Source organism: Haematobia irritans, chromosome 3 (genome assembly GCF_050003625.1).
Source record: "Haematobia irritans isolate KBUSLIRL chromosome 3, ASM5000362v1, whole genome shotgun sequence".
In the NCBI taxonomy this organism is placed as follows: Eukaryota; Metazoa; Arthropoda; class Insecta; order Diptera; family Muscidae; genus Haematobia; species Haematobia irritans.
In genome coordinates this window covers 228,819,741-228,839,369 of record NC_134399.1, presented here as the reverse complement: position 1 = coordinate 228,839,369, position 19,629 = coordinate 228,819,741, and the positions used below count along the sequence as shown (strand labels likewise).

The window sequence follows — 19,629 nt, the reverse complement described above, 5'->3', positions numbered from 1 at the left end:
AAGCACACTAAATTTTTGATATTAGCTGTGGACTGTTTTAGCCGCATGATTTACATTGTGATACCTGTGGAATCTCGATAAGTCTAACATAACGAGCTATCATTATTGATGATGTGCGATACAGAAGCTTCCTCTGAACAGCCAGCGTTTTTTTCAAGAACTTCCAAGACGGAAAAGAGTACCATACACACTAAGTTTTTTTGCAGTTTTTAAGCCGGAAATTTTTTTCTCTAATCTGCATCAGCCTCCTTACCTTCAAATCACTTCGAAAAAAATTCACAAGTGCCACGGAATATTGTTTTTATGTCTACACGATGATTTAAAATATTTTTGCTATTTGCTTTTATTTATAACAAACATTGTGAGCCTTTAAGGAGGTACATCATTTTGGACAGCTATAGCAATTTCTTGTTTTTGTTTAACTTAATTAGCGGTATTGTTTGGGCGAGAGCATAAAATGATATTTTATGCGTAAGTTGACACCACCACAATTGATCCCTGTGTCAAGTAAAAAGGACAAAGAAATTGTCCTTTGGCTCATATAACCTTTTTGAATGATACAATTGCTCTTGTCGGTTTTGTGTGCTTTTTTTGTTTTGTTTGCCAGCTATGACTGAGTTTTATTAACACAATTTTAATTTTTATTGTTTATACCTCTGACATTTCTGGCATGATGACTGGACCCTGGACATTCTTTTAAGGATTCTTGGCTTCATTATGGACACTGTTGTACATTAACTAGATGAAAGGTCAGAAATCTTTGGCATTTTAAGTGTTTTAGGCATTGGCTACAATTTGCACTTAAAATTTGTTTTATTTTTCTCTCGACGATATTTTTTATGGTCTGACAACGGGGAATTACAAGAGAAATATCATCCCATGGCCAAAAAGGAATATGGCCTTATGTTTCTCCTCCCTTTGTATGATAAGGGGATAGCAAAAAAAAAAAAAAAGTAGAAAAGTGATAAAGAGTCAGAATGGAAATGAAATAAGAAAAACGATACCAACAACAGCAGCTCGCCTAGAAAGGATCTTGGCAAAAAAGGACCAGGAGAAAAAAAAAAAAACAACTGACAACGCAACAAGACAATAAAATATTTCGCAAGAAATCAAACCCTAATTCATTGTCTGTGAGAGAGGCTTTGTGTTGTGTGTACGTTTGTGGCATAAACAACAACAACAACAACAACAAGGGAATAATGTTAAGGCAAAAGGCATCAACAGCTACACTAGCATTTCCAAATATAATAAAAAAAGGCCATGCTTGTGAAAGCCATCCATACCCCATGTATCCATCCATCTCCATATAGGCAGGAATATGGGCCAACAAGCGAAAAAAAGAAACACAATATGAAGAATGAAATCAAATTAAGTTGTTTTATCTGCTCCAAAGCTTCGAATGCAAAATAACAACAAGGACATGGAAAAAACACACAAACACACAGCACAACAAACAATGGATTTGAGAACTTCCCCTTTCTCAAAATAAAGGAAACAAAAAAAAGAAGAGATACATCAGCCATGACGGATGAACACCAAACTAAAACCCGCCCACAGAAAAAAAAGAAAGCGCCTTAACATTCAATCACTGATAGTGGGTTATGGGAGTTCATTCTTGTGCCTCTTATTTGATAGTGGGCCATAGTTAAGGCTTTGGATATGTAGAGGAAGAAAATAAAAAGGAAACACATTTCCATTTCCGCATTATTATCATGCAAGGAAAAGTACTTTGGATTTTACAAGTATGCTTCAAGGACGAAGAGCAGATGTCACTTTGTATTTGTTTTTTTTTCTATAATAATACAAATGTCTTCTTTTTTTGACAATTCTTTCTAGGGTACATATATTTAATTAAGAAAAATATTTTGAATAATTTATAATCCATAGATTTCGGCGTGAGGTCCATGAAAGTACATTTAAATGGAGTTTACATTAAAAAGTATGTTGAACAAATAAGAAAGATTATGCAACCATTTTACACTAAAGATAAATTTCTTTCAAATAAAGAATTCTTAATGCCCTGATTTAGTTTTTAACTGCTCTTAACGAAATTACATCATCTCATAGCAGAAAGAATGAACTAAAGAAAAAATTAAAGGTGCCAAACCCATGACCTTATTAACCCTACTGTAGTTCATTCTTACTATTTTTGGGAATCGTACGAAAATTTTCCTACATGCATTGATGAACCCAGCAAAAAAATTGGAAGTTCTTCCAAAGGCACACCTTTAAAAGCACTTCCAGAAGATGTACTCCCAATGATGTTCTTTATTTTAACTACCCAGGAAGTTCTTTTAATTCAATTTTTTATAACTTGGTTTTTTCATACTTTTAATCAGTAATTTTAACTTTTTTTTTGCTTCAAATAGGTTAAAAACAGAGTAAGAATTCATATTCATTCATGGTACAAATCATTTAAATTTTGTCGAAAAAGTGCTAAATCCAATCTGAACAAATTATGAATTTTTGGAAAATGTTTGAGGTCAAACGTTTCCGATAAGCGTTAGAATCCATTAAAAATTATAAAAAATTATAACAATTATTTATTTGACAAAATATAACAGAATTTTTTAATTTACATCCGAAACATTGAATTCGGATCACACCTAAAGAAGTGATGCAAATTCAGTGTACCGGCTTTTGAAATGGAGGACTTCCGTCCTATGACAAGCCCATGTTAAATTCATCGCTTCTGCGTCAATTTTGCACCACTTCCGGATCCAAAAAGAACATTTTCATTACTTTTTTGGCGACGCTTTTTTTGCTGGGAAATGGTGGTTGTCCACCATTTCAGTAGCCGTCGCACTGAATTTGCATCACTTCTTAAGGTGTGATGCGAATTCAGTGTTTTGGATCTGAATTAAGAAAATATGTGATATTTTAACAAATAAATAAATTTTAAAGTTTTTTATGATTTTTAATGCATTCTAACGCTTGTCTGCAACGTTTGACATCAAATATTTTCAAAAACTCGCAAGTTTTCTAGAATGGATTTAACATTTTTTTCGGTACAATTTAAATAATCTGCATCATTTTATTAATTCTGAATCTGTTTTTAAACTATTTGAAACAAAAAAATTTTAATATGAAAAAAGCGAGTTATAAAAAATTGACTCAAATGAACTTCTTGTGCAGTCAAAATAAAGAACATCTTTGGGAGAACATTTTTGAAAGTGCTTTAAAATTGTGCCTTTAGAAGAACTTTCAAATTTTTTTGCTGGGTGTGGTACAAACATTTTGGAAATTTGCGTCCCTCCATTAAAGTCGTATGAACTAAGTTCCTTAAAATAAAAAAAAATATATAATTTTGTTTTAAATAAATCGTCCTTAAATTAACTGAAATATCGAATCTTTAGATTTAAGATTAAAACGCTTCAAATATAGGCTAAGACTTGTTTTGATTTCGTATCTTTGGTTTAACCCTTTCACTACCGAAATATACCTAATGTTAAAAAATTTTAATTTTTCTTCTGTTTCTACTTGTACTAACAGCATGTAGAACAAAAATTGTAATTTTGAGAACCTACCTCAATTACTTCAAGAGCTATATGAGCTTGTTCTGAAAACTTGATTCTTGAATTGTGACCAAATGGCCTTACAAAAATAAGCGCTATTTGGCCTATAATATCTCTCAAAGTATGAGAAAAAATACAAAAAAGAACCCTAAGTAGTATTAGCTATAGTTTTTGTATGAATGTCCTTGATACATATAGTAGAAAAATTGTCTCAAATTTTGGTATTTTTCGTTTATTGTAAAAGAACTTTATAAAAATGTATTTTAGTGCTCACCAATATGGAAAATATTTATAGCTTATTTAGATTAAAGCCTCTACTTTAAAATAACATCGAGAAATAAATCGAAACTAAGTGGGAAAATAGAATTTGTTGACTTTTTCGAATGTCCTTCTAAGTGGACATCGGTAGTGAAAGGGTTAAAGTTTTTTAGGAATTAAGAAAAAAATTTCACTTTACAGATACTTATCCGTTACAACTTGGATTTTTAAAACCTCAGTTTGTAAATAGCTTTATTAACATACCGAGAAAATAGAATGAAACTTTGATAAATGTGATTTGTGTCCTAATGTTAATTTTATTGAACCTAGTTTTAAAGCCAGATAGGTCGCTAAGAATTTCTTTATTTTAAAGATGTCGCTTCTTTGACTTGGAATCAATGCCAAAGTCCTTAAGAGGAGGTAAAAAAAGGGGATCCTAGTAAACCTTATCTTTTTAACCCTATAATGCCCAATCCCGGGCTTTGTTAAATCAAGAGGCTTTTAGTAAAACACACCTTAAGACCACAAAAATTGGTAAAATAAAAAGAAAACTTTGTTAAAACTGTTCAAGAGGCTTTGCAGCATATACTGAATTTTACCGTAGAAGTTTTTCGTGTTTGGTTTCCTTGCTTTTGTGTCGTTAACATTGAACCATAGACCAATTAAAGTAGTGACATACCTTGACAATCCACCATGGTTTTGTTTATTTGCAGTGCGCAGTCATTCCACTCAATTGCGCAGTCAAATGACTCAATTCTTTTTTTGAAAACGAGAATTACCGTACAAATCAGTCAAATTGCATTACAAAAAAGGTGTGGATGTATAGATTTGTATATGCTTTTACAATATTTGATGTTTCATCAAGAAAACAAAGGAAAGAAAACAAATTAAAGCCAAATTAAAAAATCACTCAATTGCAGACGTAAAAGAGCCCTCTACGGTGTGCAGACAAACTACAGCGCTGTGAATTCACTTCAGATGTCTATACCTTCCTTGGTCTATGATTGAACTTTTAATCAGCTGGCAAAAAAAAATTGGGCATTAGAGGTTTAAGTGCAGGAAATAAATTGAAATAAATAAGTGATTACTTCTGAAATACATTGAAAAATCATTTTATGAAAATGGATTTTATAGAAATGGAATTTCGACACCACAACAAGTTGTCTTGATGTGATATATATATTTTTTTGTTTTATTCACTTTTCGCAATAATTTTTTTTCTAAATGTTAGAAAAGACAAATAAAATAATAAAGATTTGCCAATAACTTTTTCAAAGTGATTTTTCGGCTAATACGGATTTTTCCATAATGCCATGCTGGTATTGTTCGAAACATTTTTGTACAGAAGTAGAAATCGAAAAAGTAAAGACCACTGTTTTTAAGTTTTTCTTTATTTTTCCAGATTAATACGAAATAGGGCGGTTCGGAAACTTCTTAGCCTATCAATGAAAGAGAATAGTTGGTTTTTCAAAAATATTTTTATTTTTCTATATAATATCCTGAAACTTCAATACACTTAGTCCAACGCTTTTCCAGCAATTCTATCCCTTGATTAAAATAGTTTTCCTCAAGGTCTTCAAAATAGTGGTTTACAACTGTAATGGCATTTTCATTTGAGGTAAAACGCTTGCCAGCAAGTATTTTTTTTAGATTTGGGAACAAGTAAAAGTCACTGGGAGCTAAATCAGGAGAATAAGGTGGGTGGTCAAGCAACTCGTACTTTAATTCGTTTATTTTAGCCATTGTTAAAACACTCTTGTGCGCTGGTGCGTTGTCTTGATGAAAAATTATTTTTTTTTGTGTTATAAGCCATGACGTTTTTCTCCAATTTGTACATTTAATTGATCCAAAAGGTTGCAATAGTACTCTGAATTTTTGTTCTACCCTTTTGCAGATAGTCAATCAATAAAATACCTTTGAAGTCCCAAAAAACCGTTGCCATAACCTTACAAGCCGATTGAATTGTTTTTGCCTCCTTTGGGGCACTTCCTCCAGCTTCAGTTTGGATAGTTCTTTTGTCTCTAGAGTATAGTGGTGGATCCATCTCTCATCAACAGTTATAAAACGACGCTTAAAATCCATTTTATTTCGCTTAAAACGATCCAAACAAGCTTGAGAAATTTTCATTGTTATGCGTTTTTGATCGACTGTTAACAAATGCGGCACCCATCATGCAGAGAGCTTTTTCATCTGTAGTTCTTCATGCAAAATGAAATGGACTCGATCATTTGAGATGCCCATGATATTAGCAATTTCACGCACTTTTATTCGTCGATCATTTAATACCATATCATGCACTTTGGCTACAATTTCTGTTGTTGCTGCTGTTTTTGGACGTCCACTACGTGGTTCATCTTCAATGCTTGTACGACCACGTTTAAATTCAGCAACCCAATTTTTTACTGTTGCATATGAAGGAGCACTTTCACCTAACCATATCATTATGGATTTCTTGTCCCGATATACCTTTTTTATGTAAATATTTAATGACAGCAAGCATTTCTAATTTTTCCATTGTAAAAAAATTGCGGATTCGTCTTTTTGGAACACCTGTTTCTATATGAAGGAGTTGCCAGATCGAAACAAAATTTAACATGTATTCATAACAGAGATGGAAATTTCCAAAACACTTAACTTTTTTCTGTTTATACCGCGCTTTTTGTGCTAGGCTAAGAAGTTTCCGAACTGCCCGTAGTTTACAATATCGTCTTCTTCGTCTTTGTATTTGGCCGAGAGATTCTCCAACTGTCTAATCTGCCCAAATATACGGGTTAGAAGGAAGGCCTGCAGAATAGATCTGCAATGATGGCGTTTTATGTTCCACTTATGTTTGTGTTCTTCAAAGTTAATGGGGAAATACCTCTTGGTAATTTGGTAAGTGATGTGTGAGGTAATATGTTATTATGGTGAAATATCGCCTTAATCACCAAATGGGATATTGACTACCAACTCTAAAGAAAATTCGACTTTTGTGTGGATTTCCATGTAGACCTTGGGTTCTACCTCCACATACAGCAATTCGTAGTACTATATTTGACTAAATTACTATTTGGTAGCTATTTGTTATTCAGTAGAATTCAATTGACAAATAACGACTTGTCTTCGCGTTGATAATTGCCTAAGCATATATTAATTTATCACCATGCAAATATTTGGAGCTTAGTTCTCTTTTTTGGTTAGCATCAAGTCCACCAAATTCACCCCAAGATAAAATAGTAAGAAGTACATTTCATAAGTAATTAAATATCAACATATCTCGGATGGGCATACAGAGGAAGTGTGAAAAAGACTCGCTTAGTAGAAAGTGACCTTTAATTGCTACTCAGGGTAGAATGCCCTCCATTACAGTGACATTGTGTATTTTGGTCATGGCAAATAGAAGAGAACTCACCAACCAACCAACCTACTGACTGACTGACAAAACATCTGAGCTTTTACCAACCTAAGCAAATTGTTTGCTTTTTCCTTTCAGTGCTGGTTGCTGAATGTGAATGTGGCTTGGATGGTTGCTTGTCACAATTTTCGTTCTCCCCTTCGTTTTTTTGTTGTTTTGTCTTAATTTGACCTCGCATCAAATAAACAAATCTTTCTTCACTGGTCTTGCTTGGATTTAGTTTTATTTCGCGTCCGTCCAACTGTTGGTCTTATAATTTACGGCCAGCGGACACAAGGTTTGCGCCCTCGGCAAGGGATTTGTTGTTGCGGTGACAATGGCCAGGAAGTTTTGGCAACACGTTTTTCTTTACCTCCAAGGATTCAGCTCTGACAGAAAAATTCACTTATTTAATATTAAATAAGATCACTGCTGGCATTATGAAGTTTGCAAAGAAACGGAAACGATTCTGTTGGTCATGAAATAGAATTACTTTAGTGCCTAGTTCTCAGAGTTATTTCAAGCATCCTTAAGTACATAGAAAATTTTAATTTGGTGTTAGGTGAATGACTGGCAAAGGGGGAAGTGGTCGGCTGGAATTATGATTATAACTTGCGGTAGTGGTGTTAAGTAAGCGGCTGATGAAATGGCGAGTTCTGTGGGAGGGTTACTTTTCATTACGAATATTGTGGCAGACATTTAAGAAAATTAATTTTTTTTCTTCTTGTTTATATATTTTTTCGTTGTTGACCTTTGTCATGGTTGTCGTGGGGGATAATGGAATTTATTTCTAATGTTCTGGCAACTGAGTAGTGATGCATGTCATGGTGTATGAGTTATGCATGGTTAGTTACCAATTCATACGATTCCTAGGCACACTGAAAAAATATTCTCGTGAGGTCAAAGATTTCATGTCTTTAAAATACGAATGCTTATTTTGCTTAGCATAGAAGACGTATTTCTCTAATATAAGGTTTTTTTCCTTGTCCAAAAGTCGATAAACTTTTCTATGAAGTCGTGTTGTCCTTATAATTAAGTGATTTGACTTAAAAATGTGTATCATAATATGAAAGAAAAAATGTTTGGGCTAAAGTCAACTTGACCTTAATAATTAAGAAATATTCTTTAAATTTAATGAATTTGTCTTTAAATTTGTTGTCTTTTTGCATCTTGACTACAAAGCAAAAAATCGTTCAAATATAGGACATGTTTTTCAACACTTTATTTTAAAGATGTTTTTTACTTGAAACATAGCATAATTTCTACTGGAAGTCAGGTCTGAATTTGGAAAATAAACTTGTCGTTAACTCGTTTTGATAGCATGTGAAGAAAAAAAGTTGGAAAAACGAACAATTTAAATTTGCTTCCTAGAATCAAGTACACAAAACCCAAATTTAAGAGAGAATTGTGTCTTAAAGATATTTATAAAAATAAAACCCACATCCGAAACTTATTTTTCGTAAAACTAATCATTTTCAAACAGTCCGTAATTTTAGAGTGACACTACTCGGGTAATTGGCGTAAGTATGGAAAAGATTGGTAACCCTGTAGACTAATTTGTAAATAATTGACAACTCTGAGAATTTCAGAAACAACAAAAATGGCAGCAGGTTCGTAAAGTATTGTGATAAGACTAATTTTTCATTTTTAATTCAATTTTTTTTTTATTTTAGACGAAAACACAAAAACTTACAGCAGGAGGACATATTTCTGTTTATGGATGAAAATCCGAACATCGCTAAAGGCTTTGTGAAAGGAGATCGCCTACACGCTGATGAGAAATGGGCAAGACTAACAGCGTCTTTAAATAGTGCTGGGCCACCAGTAAAAGATGTAAATAGTTGGAAGAAAGTAAGTTTTATTTAACAATAAGAATTGTGGAAAACATATACGATTAAGACTTCATTTGAATAGGTGTGGTCTGATTGGAAAGTAAACATTCGAAAGAAGTAAACATTCGAAAGAAGTTGCTACTGGTGGTGGACCGTACTCACAACTTGCCGTGTCACCTGTGGAAGACCGAATAGCCCAATTGTGCGGTTTATATAAAATGATTGATGGTGTAGAAGGCACCAAATCCTATGGTGTGTTTGAAAATATTGTTTGCGAGACGTCTCCCGACTCTCAGAAGGCGGTAAAAAAACAATTGCATTTTGAAAGTGACGAAAATGCTGCCATCAGAAGTCCAGAATACAAGCCAAAGCGTAGCCGTCGATCTCAGCCTTCTGTGGAGTTGGAAGATCTATGTACTGCTCAAAATGAAATGATGGACAGAGTTGTCGATACTCTCGGCGAAGTTCATTCGGTTTTACGTGAGCAAAATGACATTTTTAGGGACATAAAAAATATACTGCAAAACAAATTTGGAAATTAATCGCATAAATAATGAATGAAATTGATCTCGTGAAAGTTATGTGTTGAATAGATAAAAAAATCCTTAAAATTTTTAATCAAACTATTTTTTTAAATGATTTGTGAACCTGAATTTGAGTTTGAAAAGAGTTTCCATGAAAGCTGCAATTAGCTTATGTTATGTTTTTTTTTTATTTGTTTATGTTTGTATGGAGCCTAGTTATGAATTCCTTATGGAAAAAAATCTTAAAACAATTTTTAAATTGTACTTTCTTTTAGTATAAAAAAGTGATCTCTATGTATATTTAAATAAATGACAATATGTTCGACAAAATTGAATCTTTATTTTATTAATAAATGGAATTACATTTTCGTTATAAGGTGAGTATTAAGTTCGAGTTTAGCCGCTAAAATTACTATTTTTTCACGGTTATTTTTCTTAAATAACTCAAAAAAGTTATAATTTTATTCTGCTTTTACAAATTTATTTTCGATTTCAGCGGCTAAACTCGAACTTGATACCCACCTATACATAATACTGCATTCTTACATTTAAACCAAGCTTTGAGCAATGCGATTTCTTATAGTAGAAGCTATTAAACCTTCTTCTTCTGTGGAACTTTCTTCTTTGTTTTCAAAATAAGGCAAAATAATAGGCACTGTTTCGTTATCAAAGAGGTCCTGCGGAATCGTTTTAAGCCTTCGACAAATATTGTGAAAAACACAACACACGTTTATTAAACTGCATACGAATTTTGGGTCATAATGAAGAGTAGACTGCAAGCATCTAAATCTGCTGTTCAAAACACCTATAGTGCGCACGACAATATCGACAAAAGTATAGGCAGAATCTGCCAAATCAAAACAATTTTGAATTCTTGATAAATAATTTCTAGCGTCGCTGTATTTCCAAATAAATGCATCATGGCATGCTCCAGGATGAGTGGCATCAATCGCCAGTATTTCTAAATTATAGTTGCAAACCTATAAAAATATATTAGATTTTTTACCCTGTCAGATAAATTCCATAAAGTACTAACCACCATCGCATTTAAACTAAAATATCCCTTTCGATTAAAAAAAAGTAGACTCGTCCTTTTGGGGCTTAACAATTTTTACATGCGTTCCATCAACACATGCAATTACACTAGGAAGTCGATATTGAGAGTAGAAGTATTCCTTGGATCTTGTTACTTCTTCATCTGTCATTTGCAATTTTATGTAATCACTGCAATAGTGGTACTCCAAAAGACATATAACATTGTGTAGGATTTTAGAAAATGTGCTTCTGCCAATGCTAATCTGGTGGTCTTTTGCGATGGCCAATTGGTATGATCCGGTTGCTAAGAATCGAAGCACGGCTCCTAGTTGTATGTTGGGATGTATACTAGAGTTTAAGTGTGGTGCAATCGTGTCTGCTACCATTCGAAAAGTATCTTTGTCAATTCTAAACGACTCAATAAACCTACAAATAAATTAAATATAATTGTATCTATTGAAATCGAAAGGAAGTCTGCTTTACTTACTGCGGTTCTAGTAATCCCATCATATTATTTGAACTTCTTAAGTTGCGATTTTTACGAATTGCATGAATTTTGCGTCTTAGTTTTATTTCTTCACAAGCAAATGCGTGAATGAAGGACATAATTGTGTTTTAAACAATGAATTCAGAAAAATAATTTTGTGAAATGTAAAATCAGCTGTTGCCTATCATCTGTTGCAAATAGTTTTGTGTTGCCATTTTGTTAATTTGAATTTAATTGTAAATCTCGCGAATGTGCAAACACGCAAATCTAATACGCGCGTTTTCAAATCACTTCAATTACGCGACAATATGTGAAAACCAGAACAGGCCCGATAGTCTATGTAAAGTACACTCGTGCGTATGAGTACTGCATTGTTATGAGGGAATTCCACATACGACACAGTGTCCCACTAAACAAAGAAAATATCAACAGTTTTATATAAACGTTTACTCTTTAAATTTCTTGATTTATTATTATTGTTTTGATTTCCTCCTAAAACCATGCATTCAAATCGATGATTTGACTTTGGCAATTTACAGGAATGGTATACATGGAAAGTGATCTTTGTTGGACATGTTGGATTTTTTAAAGATTGTTCTCTCCTAGACATAGACATGTCTCTGTGCCGACATATTCAGATTCAGTCAAAAGTAGTATCGCTATAAATTCGCAATATATGAACGTCAGTTTCTCTTTTAGCCTTTTTCATTTTCATTCTAATATAAATATTTTGACCGTAGAAAACAAAAACTAATAAAACTTCAACAATATTGATTTCACACTTTTATGATTTCTTGTTATACTTACGAATTTAATTCCAGATCTAAACGAAACTTATGATTAAAGGCCTTAATTAACAATGAGGTTCGATGAAAGTGTTTCTGTAAAGAAAGAGAGAAGAAAGAAAAAAATGAAATAACTTTCAAAAGATTTACTTACAAAGGAAACATTAAATTTGCTGAAATGTTAATATCAGAAAATAGGTTTTAAAGCTAACACAAGGCACACCATCAAAGCAAAGTTTTCACATAAAGTAGTAAAAATTTGTATAAAGGATATTTTAGTTATAATGAAAAAGTTTCTTAAGAGGATTAGTAGAGTTCTTTGATTTATGATTTGATTTCAGTAGCAGTGAGTCATTATTAAGAGCAAGAACTGTTTTGTAGTTTTATCCCTAACAAACAGTTGATTATAGATTATTACGTCAGTGTTAAACAAACTAGAAATATATTTTAGAAATGTTTTTGTTGTGGGGTTTTCAGATGTGAAATCTTAGATATATTTAATTACATATTAAATTAAGTTAAATAATGAAAGTCATTTTCAAAAATATTCTAGGAAATATCATTCTATTCTGCGTCTTTTAGTTAAGAACAGTGATTTAATTTTAAAGGCACTCACAAATATTCAAAAGTCCCTAAGGCCACAAATGGGCTTTTCGACTCATCATCTTATACTTTGCCTAATCGGTTTTGTTTATTTTTATAAAATGGATTTAGGTTATTGTCAGAATAGTTTAAGAGGATTTTTCGTAATCGTCTAGTTGGCTTAATCGACTTTTGTATTTTTTTTATAAAATCGATTTAAATTGACGACTCAATTCGTTGGACTGTTTCGCGATAAGTGGACATTTTAAATTATAGAGAGGATCATATTTGTTTTAATGCTGCTACCTAATGAAGGTTTTAGTTTTTGTAATAGGCAACATATCAAAGAAAGGAAAACAAATGTAGCGTGAGGTCAAATCAGAAGAATACGGCTGATGAAGCAATAGTTCATAGCCTAATTAATCAAATTTGAGCAAAACGTGGAAGGACGTAAGAAATGTGTTTCTATACCGTTTACCCCTTTTAGGTTGATGGAGTGGATTATACCTTGTAAATTCAAAAAATCGGTGACCATAAACTTCACAATTCAGAATTTTCTTTGGCCTTCGGTATGTACATGTATATCCATGTTTCTTCGACTATAGGGAATGACGTAGGGGCTCCCTCTAATTGCATTTTAATACCATCCCAGAAAAAACGTCGCTAAAGTTAGTGAAAAATTTCTTTTTGGGGTCGGAAGTGGTGCCAAATTGACGCAGAAGCGATGAATTTAACATGGGCTTGTCATATGACGGATGTCCATTTCAACAGCCGTTGTTTGCATCACTTCTTAAGGTCTGATCCAAGTTAAGTGTTTTCGATAGGAATTAAAAAAAAAAAAATTGTCAAATAAATAATTTTTATATATATTTTTTTTTATTTTTAATGCATGTATGAAACGTCTGGCCTATATTATTTTTAAATATTCGAAATTTTTCTAAAATTGATTTAAAAAATTTTCGATTAAATTGTTCTGGGATACATTTTAATACCATCCAAGAAAAAATTGCTAAAGTTAGTGAACATTTTCTTTTTGGGGCCGGAAGTGCTGCCAAATTGACGCCGAAGCGATGAATTTAACATGAGCTTGTCATATGATGGATGCCCACCATTTCAACAGCCGTTGTTTGCATCACTTCTTAAGGTCTGATCCAAATTAAGTGTTTTGGGTGGGAATTAAAAAAAAATTGTCAAATAAATAATTTTTATATATTTTTTGATTTTTAATGCATTCTAACGCATGTATGAAATTGTTCTAAAATTAGTTTAACAATTTTGCGATTAAATTGCTCTGGGATGCATTTTAATACCATTCCAGAAAAAAAGTCGCTAAAGTTAGTGAAAATTTTATTTTTGGGGCCGGAAGTAGTGCCAAATTGACGCCGAAGCGATTAATTTAACATGGGCTTGTCATATGATGGATGCCCACCATTTCAACAGCCGTTGTTTGCATCACTTCTTAAGGTCTGATCCAAATTAAGTGTTTTGGGTGGGAATTAAAAAAAAATGTCAAATAAATAATTTTTATATATTTTTTGATTTTTAATGCATTCTAACGCATGTATGAAACGTCTGACCTATAATATTTTTAAATATTCGAAATTTTTCTAAAATGAATTTAAATAAACTTAAAATTATTCATTAAAATATGAAAGAATCGAGTTATACAAAATTGAATTAAAATAACTTCCTGGGTAGTTCAACTAAAAAAACCTATTTGGGAGGACATCTTTGGAAGTGCTTTTAAAGTTGTGTCTTTAGAAGAACTTCCATTTTGTTTGCTGGGATTAAATGCAGCTATTCAATGGTCACCTTTTATGAGCTTTTTGCTCTAAATGGTATGTGGCATCCATCGAGGAGAAAAATTTCTGACATTAAGAAGTTTCATAAAGGATTGTTTGTAAAACTACATCCGCAGAACACAGAATTACTGGCACTCCATGACAGTCGATAAGTTAGCTGTGTATGGAAGTCGAAGTCCAAAAGAACGGACGACAATTTGTCTATATTGTTACAGCAAGCGGAATATCATGACTTTTGTATACATTTATGGTTAAATTCTTGTTAGGAATTTTGTTTACCAAAGTATCTGCTCTTAAATTAATTAGGAAGAATATACGTTTGATTTACATTTCTCCATTAGCAAAATTAAAAATTTCAAGATTCTATTTGAAATCTAATCAAAAGTCAACAATTTTTATTTGTACTTTGCAGTACACGAACAGACGTATACACTTAAATTGTATATTTATTTGTTATAAATATCCATTATGCCATCACTGAGTTATGTAAATAAAATTATGCTAATAAATTTTGGAATAAACCTTGAACTCGCAATGAAAAACTAAGCGATGGAAGATAGTGTCAATCTGTCACAGCTAATAGCCAAAATAGTTGTGATCAGGTGTATAGAGGCCACCAACTAAAACCATTTCGATGTTTGCAGAGTTATTATGCTTTTGGGGTTATCCGCATTTTAAGTTGACTTTGGTTTGGCTCGGGGATGGGATTGAAATAGGATTTATGCTGCCACATTCATCTAACAACGCATACATTTGCATTCCCAAATAGCATGGCTTTAAATTATTTAAATATTTGATTTGAAATATTTTGGTAGTGTTTGCATTTCCACTACACACACACATACACATACGCGCATAAACAAAAATACACGATCGAACGAATTCTAATATCGTAATGGGGGAGAGTGTGTGGTATTTTTTGGTGGGTTGATTAGTTGACAGGGTCCTATTTGGGGCGGGGGTATTTATTTGCAATAGTAATGTAAACCCCATTCATTTCATTTGAATAATTGAAATTTAATTGATAAACAGAATGAAAGCATTGGAAAACCGCTTTCCATTAAAATGTTTCACTTGAAAGCACTTTAGATTCACAAAAACCAATGACAAACAATGGAAATGAGAAGAAGAAAAATTTGTCCTACCTCCAAAGTACACAGCAATATCCAAATTTAGAGCGTGCGAGAGAGGGAGAGAGAGAGCAAGAGTCCACTACCCAAGAGCAAATACAAATAAACAGAAATAGCAAAGTGTATTTCTCATTCCTTTAGGCCGTTTACCAAGGCAACGAATAAAGCCCCCCGCCATCAACGCCCTTTAGTTTATGTCTCAAATAAAAAATAAGTAAACAATTTTCAAGGTATGAATTTAAATGAATGTATAAACAAATTGCACAATACGCACATACACGCATACACACAGTAACAAAACGAAAAACAGCAAAAACATTGCTAGCACTCGTTACGGACCGTGGGCAGTATAGCCAAAAAACGGCGAACTGTTATCCTCTTTTCAATGAAATATAAATAAAAAAAATGACAATTGTTATGGCTGTTGTTGTGCTATTACTCTGTTCTGTTGCCATTGCCGATCTGTCGTGTCATTTTATGGCTTTTGGTCGAAATTATTTTGTTTTTTTCTTAAAAGAAAAAATTTTTTTTATGTCATTGAAACTCTTGTTGTGCTGCTCTGAAAGCCTACAATTACTTGCCTCAACATTCTCATTAAACAAATTAAAATGTATACATCTTTCTCTTGTTTGTAGGATACACTGAAATGTTAGCATTTGTTGTAAACATTTGCACACCTCCATCTGCCGCGTCACCTTTTGTTATCCATGTCAGAGACAGAAGCTTTATCTTCATATCTTTTTCGAGGGAGATATAGTTGGCCTGTATTTCATGCAAATATCAGTTATTGGATGATTATGCCGTTGGGTGAATTGTGAGATGGGTTACCAGACCAAGTTAACGGGGCAGCAAACTCATCATCAATTGTGTCTATTTGGGAAAACAAAGTGAAAACAAAACCCAGACCATTGTAATGACTCTAATGTAAAGGCCTAAACAATATCCAGTCATACTACACTTTTATCTTTTATGGTATATAAAGTCATACTTTTTTTACAATGTACTACTTCGATGTGAGTGACATTTACGGCAATTGTGTCGATCAGTAATCAGTAATGGCTCTAGATATTGACGAAATCTTAATGTTAAAAGTCTGAGTCCATTGTTAGCTTAGTCTGAAACTACTTAATGACAATTCGAAATTCAAATTTCGAATCATTTGGGGATTAACCCTGAACATTTTTCATATGTAGAAATCAATGAATTTAAGTTATTTTGCTGGCATGGATTCTATTTCAAATTCATTGATAATTGATTTAGCTGAAAAGTGCATTTTTCTATACGGGTTTTCGCATTTACAATATTAATATTTATACAGATGCAGTCAACATTGCATCCTAAATTTTGAATTAAATAATCTTTCGTATTAGGTCAATAGTTTATAACGAAAAATCCTAATTTCTTCCAAAATTGCCTTCACCACATAGTAGTTTAGGCTATAGAAATATGAGTACCCTTGTACTCATCTATTTAACCCTTTGACTACCTATGAGCATAAGAATTTGAAAGATTGCACATTGTTGGTAGTAAAAACATTTAGTGCTCTGACTACCAAAGTCTATCCATGGGAGCCACCGTGGTGCAATGGTTAGCATGCCCGCCTTGCATACACAAGCTCGTGGTTTCGATTCCTGCTTCGGCCGAACACCAAAAAGTTTTTCAGCGGTGGATTATTCCACCTCAGTAATGCTGGTGACATTTCTGAGGGATTCAAAACTTCACAATGGACTAAATAGTCTAAGTGAGCATGATACATTGGGGTGCCACCTAACCTAACCTAACCTAAAGTCTATCCAGGAGGATATTTTGCTACATACACGATTACCTAATTATACTTCTAACAACTATTCTTTTGTATTTTATGCCATAGAAAAGATTTTAATATTACGTTAAGGGTTTTAGTATTCATCCCTAGACAAAGATGCCACTTATTTTAAATATAAGAATTTTTATATTACATGTTAGCCTGATACCGAAACAGACAATTGACGTCCAAATGCATTATATCTAATTATACAATTATTTTTAAAGCTCGAAAGATAATTGTATAATTAGATATAAGAATTTTTGTTATGGAGAAGGTTACCACAGTTGGTAGAATTCTAATGATAGATTTTTTACTGTTTGGTAGATAAGTAGAATTCTTGAAGTTTTGGTAGATTTTGCAAAATATTATATGATAAAAAAGCATGCCCGGTTCCATTTGGGATTTGTGTACTTGCTTCCAGGAAGCAAATTTTAATTTGTCGCTTTTTCAGCTTTTATTCTTCTTATGTTATGAAAGTCCTTTAAGAACGAGTTAAGGACAACTTTATTTTTTTCGAATTTAGACTCGACTTCTAATAGAAATTATGCTATGTTTCAAGTAAAAACGTCTTTAAAACAAAGTTTTGAAAAACATGTCCTATATTTGAATGATTTTTTGCTTTGTAGTCAAGATATAAAAAGACAACAAATTTAAAGACAATTTCATTAAATTTAAAGAATTTTTCTGAATTATTAAAGTCAAGTTGACCTTAGCCCAACATTGTTTCTTTCATGTTATGATACCCCAGTTTTAAGTCAAATCACTTAATTATAAGGACAATACGACTTCATTGTTTATCGAATTTGGACAAGGAAAAATACTTCATATTAGTGAAATGCGTCTGCTAAGAAAAATTTGCATTCGTATTTTAAATACATGAAATCTTTGACCTCACGATATTTTAGTGTAGAAATAAAATTTTTAAAAAATTTTCTGTGGAAATAAAATTGTGAGAAAATATTTGTAGAGAAATAAACTTTTCAGAAAATATTTTATAGCAATAAAATTTTGGCAAAATTGTTTACAGAATTAAATTTTGACAACATTTTCTGTAGAATTAAGAATTTTGACAAAATTTTCTATAGAAGTTGAATTTTGGCACTATAGAAATAAAAGTTTAATAAAATCTTCATTATTATTTTTTTTGATTGTTTTGTCGACCTTTTTGTTAGAGTAAAAAAGTCATGTTTCTTCATGTTCAAGGTATTTTTTTTAAATATTTTATTTGTTTTTCCCAATATTTCGCGATTACTAACATTTCTTTAGAAGTTAACTTTTGACAAACTTTTTTATATAAATAAAATTTTGACAACATTTTATCAAAATTTTCTATAAATTCAATACTTTTAAAAATTTTAATTTTTGTGTTAGATCATTCTAATAAAATCCATTGAAAGTAAATTCTCAATTAAAATCGACACATTTACAATTCAAGGGTTAACTATACACCCAAGAAATTGTCGCTAATAGGAGAGATCAAAATATATAATAGTGTAAATACTGAATATCTTTCTTGTGAATAAACTTTTTGAAAGTTTGTAGATTTTTTGTAAAATTTTGGTAGATTTTTTTGGCTCGTGTGGCAACCGTGGGCTATCTAAGTTTAAGTTAAGGCTCTTTAAAAATAAAAAAAATATTTTCTTGAGTACCAAAAAACCTTTAACCAATGATGCAAAATCCTCAAAGTTTTGCCCTGTATTTAAAGCTTTGTAAATTCAATTCAAATTGTTAATATCCCAAGTTGATGAAAGATTATTTCTCCAAATCAATTTTAAATTTTTGTTTTGTTAATTTATTATTTGCCTAACTCTCAAGACAAGCGAATTTAACGAAGGGACATAAATTGCAAAAATTCATTTTCGAAATTTGTTGAAACAATTTTAAAGCAATATAATCTTTTAATAAAATTTACTTATTTTAAAGAAAGTTGTCTTAAGTATTGTGTAAATTATGTGCCCTAAAATTTAGTTTTCATTATTTTTCATGCGTTATAAACTATTTCTGAATGAAAACTTATTTTTCAAAGTAGTTTAATTCGCTAGTGAAAAGGTTAATATTTTATAAGTGCCATAATCACTTGGCCTTGAATTGTCAGAAATTTTATATTAAATTAACCACAAATTGGACTCAAGTGTGAAATAAAATTTTGCACTTGTGGCATGTAGCTCTGCAATAGCTACAGCACATACCACAATAACACTTCATGGAATTTAAATAATTATTAGTCCCCTGACCTTTAGCTTTTGTGAATTGCTTGGCATAGCAAAGTCAAATACTCCAGACAAAGAACGCACTTTACCACAAAATCAATGGTTATGCCTGTAGGTGCTGTTTAGGAATACTATCCAGAAAAACGAAAAATACCCTCTCACAATGTTAAAGTCGTTTTTTTCCACCCAATTAAGTCGGTACTTTGTGTTATTAAAAATTCTTCATTATTTTTAATAGGCCTTCTTGAGTAACGAAACCATCACCACTACCAACCATCGAAATTGCTAT

The 19,629-nt window shown here is 32.0% G+C and overlaps 1 protein-coding gene across 12 annotated transcripts in view; it reads right to left on the bottom strand.

Annotated features, from left to right (window-relative positions):
• The window catches only part of mmd (disintegrin and metalloproteinase domain-containing protein mind-meld), a 575,647-nt gene that overhangs the window by 177,175 nt on the left and 378,843 nt on the right, over positions 1 to 19,629 (bottom strand). For all 12 annotated transcript variants that reach the window (XM_075298290.1, XM_075298292.1, XM_075298293.1 and 9 more), the window contains exon 6: positions 11,832 to 11,905. In XM_075298290.1, the coding sequence (XP_075154405.1) occupies positions 11,832 to 11,905 (74 nt within the window). The remainder of the gene's footprint in view (positions 1 to 11,831; positions 11,906 to 19,629) is intronic.